This window comes from Charadrius vociferus, unplaced genomic scaffold (genome assembly GCF_000708025.1).
Source record: "Charadrius vociferus isolate BGI_N301 unplaced genomic scaffold, ASM70802v2 scaffold32, whole genome shotgun sequence".
In the NCBI taxonomy this organism is placed as follows: domain Eukaryota; kingdom Metazoa; phylum Chordata; class Aves; order Charadriiformes; family Charadriidae; genus Charadrius; species Charadrius vociferus.
The window spans coordinates 13,046,442-13,052,256 of record NW_009647856.1 but is presented as its reverse complement, the minus strand read 5'-3'; the positions used below and the strand labels follow the sequence as shown (position 1 = coordinate 13,052,256).

At 50.6% G+C, this 5,815-nt stretch overlaps 1 protein-coding gene across 2 annotated transcripts in view; it reads right to left on the bottom strand.

The window, feature by feature from the left end:
• Positions 1–5,815, bottom strand: part of CALU (calumenin) — a 12,087-nt gene that overhangs the window by 2,497 nt on the left and 3,775 nt on the right. Inside the window, exon 2 of one of the 2 annotated variants that reach the window (XM_009882991.1) lies at positions 5,088–5,281. In XM_009882991.1, the coding sequence (XP_009881293.1) occupies positions 5,088–5,281 (194 nt within the window). Of the gene's footprint in view, positions 1–4,823; positions 5,018–5,087; positions 5,282–5,815 lie in introns of both variants that reach the window. The other variant, XM_009882992.1, reaches the window with a different exon arrangement.

The following is a 5,815-nucleotide window of genomic DNA, read 5'->3' as shown; positions in this document are numbered from 1 at the left end:
GTCAGTTAATTTAAGTTGCCTGGGAGGAGCAGGGGCTCAGCTCAGAAACGGACCTTTTTCTTGGTGTTTCTGCACTTTGGTGGGAAATGAAGATTTTTTTGAGGATGCTGTTGCTGTTGATTTAAGCTGAGAAGAGGAGCCTGATGGTAGAAAAGAGAGTCTGGGTGTGCAGAGCCCACCCCGTTCCTCCGGTGCTGTAAGCAAAACTTTCTCAATACACAGTGGTGGGGCTGTGTGAAGTTCTCTAACCAAGTAATAGGGTCTTGTCTATGGGGAAATCCCCCAATAATTTAGGTTTGGTTTGTTTTTTGGGGTTTTTTAAGAAAAAAAAAAACCAACCAACCAACCAATGGCTGCTTTGTACAGTAAGCCAGGCAAGGCAGCCTATTTGGCTTTTCCACCCTTTGGTCCTTAGCAAGGTTGGGTCTGTCCCTGTTCTTAAGTGGCTCCTGTCCCCTTTGCCCATGTGGTGACAGTGTGCTCCTGTCGCATTTGATCCTGGCTTGAAAGAGGTGTTGAAGGCAATGGGAGGAATGGCTTTGGGCGGCGCTACGGTGTAGCGAGGAGCCTGGCTGTTAGCTCAGATATGATATCTAATTTTTTTGAAGCCAAATGTGACATGAAATTGGATCTTCCCCATTTGTAGGGGAGCAGCTTGTCCTTGAAGGACAGGTTTAAGGAAAGCGAAGTTTTGCTCTGCTTTTCTCCCACTGTCCCTGTGGGGTCCCAGCCCTTCCTCTTTTTTTTTTTTTTTTTTTTTTTTTTGGCCGGCACAGCCCCGGCGGCTCAGCCCAAACTATTTTAGGAGGAGAATGTGTAAGGGGATATTGCTCCCCGCTGCCGGGGCGGCTTCAAAGCCAACGAAACATCCCCCGACGCCCGCCGGAACGGGAATATCTGGGCGCATATGGCCGCTCGATATAGCTACGCCAACAGCTAGAGATAAACTTCGGGATACCGCAGTCGGCTTTGTCTGAGAGCCTACAGAAAACTCTCGATGGAGGAGAAGGAGGAGGAGGAGGAGGAGGAGGAGGACGGAGCCGAATCCTCACAGGGGGTTAAATTAAGCGAGAGCCAGACCCGGGCTAAAAAAAGGCTCCCTCCCTTCTCTGTTTACATGCAGGACAAAAGGCAGAGGATTAAACAGCTACAGCCTGGTCCTCCTCGTTAAATGGAACACTACAGCCCGGTCCTCCTCGTTAAATGGAAGACTACAGCCCAGTCCTCCTCGTTAAATGGAACACTACAGCCCGGTCCTCCTCGTTAAATGGAAGACTACAGCCCAGTCCTCCTCGTTAAATGGAAGACTACAGCCCAGTCCTCCTCGTTGTGAAGAGGTTTTATTTTAAGTCACCTCCAGGGCACAATTAAACCTAAAGTTTCTTCTTCTTTCGCCTCGGGGAGAGCAAATAAAAGCCTCGGGATGGGGACAAGCTAAAAGCCCAAATTAAAAGCAATTTCTTTTAACAGAGGCGGTTCCCCCCGTTTTGGAGTTTTGGGTGGTTGGTTACAAAGGGGTAAAGCCACCCAAAACCGCTTAGGCGTTTTAAGCCCCGAACTGGGCGGCATCAACGAAACATTTCGCGGGGCGTCGGGGGGGGGGAATGGAAGGGAGCGACCGCGGGCCGCCCACCCGCCGGCAGCGAAGCCGCGCGCTGGATTTGATAACCTCTGCGAGCGTTTCTGGTTTCACCACCCACCCACCGCGCTCGCTTGTCGCGGCGGGACCAAAGACCAAAAAGAAAATCCGCGGTATTACAGTATTATCTTCTTATTTGGAAGGTTTTAAAGGGAGTTCCGCTTTACGGCGAAGCTCTTCACGGCAAAAATATGGAGAGGAGAATTCCCACCCGCAGAAACAGCCGGTGATGTGCACCGAGCTGCTTTATCGCAGCCCTGGGCGCAACCCCGTGACTCACACAGCGCTCAAGCGTTGGGTTTTTTGGTCTTTCTTTTTTTTTGGTTGGTTGGGTTTTTTTAAACAAAACGGACAAACCCAACATTTCTTTTTGCTGACAAAAAGCGAACGTTTCTCAACTCCCGAGCAAAGCGGCAAGAGATGGGCGGCACCTCGGCTCCCACGCGCCGGGAGAGGGACGTTCTTAACTCCACGAAGGGATCGGCCGACCTCTTGGCCGCGCGTCAAACTCTCCGGGGGCATTTCCAAAGGGTTTGGTTTGGGGTTTTGTTTTTGGTTGGGTTTTTTTTTTTGGTTTTTTTTTCTTGTTTTTTTTTCTCCCGGCAACATTCCGGCCGGAGAAAGGAGAGGAGAAGGATGAGGGATGAGATTATTTCAGCGAAAAGGAGTCGGGGGTTGAAAAAAAAAAAAACAATTCCCGCTGATAAAAAAAAGGACGCGGAGCCAAAGCGTTAAGGCCGACACGGCTCTGCTGGGGAGAAGGGGGTGGTTGGGATCTTCCCGGCATTCCGTATGGATAAAAGGAGGTGGGAGCGGGGCTAGAATAAGGTTTTTATGAGGATGAGCCCAGGACGTTCGGCCGCCAACGCCGGATCCCCCGGCTCAGGTTGGCGAGACGGTTAGGGCGTATCGCGCGCGACGGGGGGGGCGGGCGCTCCCCTCTCTTACAAATCAAGCACGAGAAATTGTTTTCTCATTAAGTTTTGGGGGTTTTTTTCCTCATTAAGGTGTCTTTTTTTTAAAAAAAAAAAAAAAAAAAAGATATCCTAATCCTGCAAGTCCTAAATGCCACTGCCTCCAAAAAAGCGTGATAAAAGCCTCTTCTCCCCCTCGAAGGCTGGATTGGAAGGGGCAGACGGGCTGGGCGTTCCGCGCATCTCGATAATTAGGTTCTTAACGGCAAATTGAGCCCCGACGAGGTTTTGGGGAAGGCGATTTCCCCAGCCGCGGGCACGGCCAGCTTCCGTCTCCCTCCGGCTCCTCCAAGAAACAGCCCGAGGGAAGAGGCACGAGGCAGCGAACCAGGAGGCAACAAACCTCCATACGTCGCGGGCAGCATTTGACTATCTTTGGAAATCTTTAAGGAAATTAAACTTTATTTCATGCTTTCGAGCCGTAGCTCATCACCCCATATATGTCAGCGTTCCAGGAGGCGGGACCGACTGCCAGAGAAACGGGTCTTATTTTTTTTTTTTTCTCCCTAATGGTTTAACCCCAGAAGAGCTTCTTCTTACCTCGCTCCTCCCCCGAGGTGGGTTTCCGTCCTCGCTGCCCACCCACCTCCCGGGCCAAAATCTACACTTTCGGGGGGGTCTAAAAACTAGGGGCGGGACAAGCGGAGAAGCCAAAGCGGGACTCGGGGAAAAGGGGCTTAAAACCATCTCGGTGGATTTAGGAAGGGAGCGCGCACACACCCCACCCTCCCTCAGAAGAACGGGGTTTCTACAGCCGCAGGGTGAGCGCGGCGTCTTTCGGAGGGTACCGAGCGCCAACGGCGGCTCGAGCTTCAAAAGTTGGAAGTTCCTCCGGCGTGCTCTGCCCTTCGAGGCATTTGCCCCGAGGAAGAGAGGGATGCCTCGCTGCAGGGCGAATCTTTCATCTGCAGCCGTGGAGCCCCAGCGACTCTCGGATGAGGGGAAGCATCGCTGCCTGCCGGGATGTGCCAGGATACAGAGGAGAGCCTGGGAGAAGCTGGTACCTCTGCAGCACAACCTCTCGATCACCTTTGGTCAAAGGTAGCCCAAGGTGGAACACACAAAGGCAAACATGACAAAAATTAGGCAAAACCCAGAGAGAGACTGAAAATTCATGCCCAGCCTTCAAACTCCCTCAGCAAAATGCTCAAAGCACTTGCAATGATGAATAAAGTCTTTTTTACCTATATTCTTATTTCCAGCCCCATTTCATGGGTCAAGGAACCAAACCTCAGCTCTTTTTTCTGCATCCAACCATGGCCCATCGTAGTCAAACCAGGCCCCAAATGCAGGAGACCTGGACCCAACCACAGGATCATATCTGCGGGTGTGGGAAGTGTTAAGCTTCTACCAAAACCAGCTAGGTGCATGCAAGCACACAGTGCCATGTGAGAAAATAAATTGTTTGCACTGAACACAACGCGATTTCAGCCCTGTATTGAGAAACGCACACGCCACCCTCCTGAAAAATCCAACCTTTGTGGGAAAAAACACCATTTTCAGATAACCAGCCTACAAAACACAAAACACCTGAAGGACCCATGATAAGCTGAAGAAGTTGGTCTTTAGTTAATAGCATCCCAGCAAAACACATATGAAAGAAGAGACAAAGCCCCCCAAATAAACAGAGACCGGTGCCACCAGCCCGATGCTGTGCCCCTGCTGCCAGCACAGCCCTGGCACTGCACTGCTCAGCCTTCCCCACGCCTTTCGCAAAAGCTTCAGGATCTGGGCTGTCCATAAATATTTGGGGTGGGAAGCCAGGGATTACAGAACTCCTCTCCTGGGCAACCACTCGAGCTTCAAAAGTTGGAAGGCCAAAAAAAAAAACCAAAAAAAAAAACCCACAAAACCACCAAACCCAAACCCATCCGCCCCTGCGCCTTCCGTCACATCGGCGCCCGCGATTCCGGTTCCCAGCTGATTTGTCGCAATTAAGCGCATCAATAAAGCAGAGTTACGGAGCCGCGCGTCGACGGCGAACTTCACCTTCGGGGTTGTTGTTTGCTTCCCCATCGTTTTTTTGGTTTTGGTTTGGTTTGCCCTGAGATTACGCCAACAGAAGGTGAATTCGGAGATTTATTGCCGTTTTTCTTTTAAATTTCAATTTCGAGGCTTTGGGGGATGAGGCGAGAGCTCCCGCTGTGTTCCATCGTACTTCTGCTTTATTGATTCGAGACCACCACCAGACGGGACACCTCGCCCCTTACCGAGGTAAGTGCCATACGTCACGTTCCTGTACTCATCCCAGGAGATAAATCCATCTTGATTCATGTCAAACTCCTGCCACTGGCGTTCGACACTGTCATACACGTATTTCTTCTGGGCCTTCTTAATCCAGGCTTTCAGCTCCCCCTCCGTCACAAACCCATCCTTATCCGTGTCTATCTTATCTACAATCATTCTACAAAAACAAAACAGCAGGTTTCAAGCGCCGGCTCCGCAAAGTTTGTATCCCGTGAGTCGAGACCTACCTAAGATGTAGCCGTAGGTGGCATTTTTATATTCCTCCCAAGAAATGAGGCCGTCCTCATTGAGGTCGTGCCCTTTCCACTGCCGCTCTACATCCTCGTAAATCCAGCGCTTTTGTGCAAACTTAATCCAGTCTTTCAGCTCTTCCACAGTTACAAACCCGTCTTTGTCTTCATCTATTTTACTTACAATCTTTCTGTAGGAAATGCAGAAAAATCCAGCAAAAGTTAAGGAAAACGGGGTTTCTAGTTCTACCGGGCAGAACATCCGGACCGGCGGTAGGTTACGCCCGGAGTGAGCAAATCAAGGTGGTTTTGGTTTGTTTGTTTTTTGGGGTTTTGGTTTTTTTTTGACTAAAACCCAGCAATTTGGCCACGCGGACGGCTCGGCCTCAAAAACCAACGTATAGTTGTTTGGTTTTTTTGGTGTTTTTTTTTTTGGCAGCCCAAACACCGGTTCGCTCGTTCTTGGGTTCGCTATTCCCCGGGAATCGCACGTGTTACGGGGGAGTGGGAAAAGGCGTTTTCTCCTTCCGCTTTGGGCAACACCCACCGGCACAGGGAAGGGGAACCCCTACGTTAAAAAAAAAAAATATATATAAAAAAATAAAAAAAATAGGCAGCCCGGCCGCGGCAAAGGGATATAAAGACAGAACCTCGGCTCGTTGGTGGGGAAACCCCTCGGCGGGATCTGCCGTCAGATCCCCCATCGCCTCCTTCACCGGGGAGGA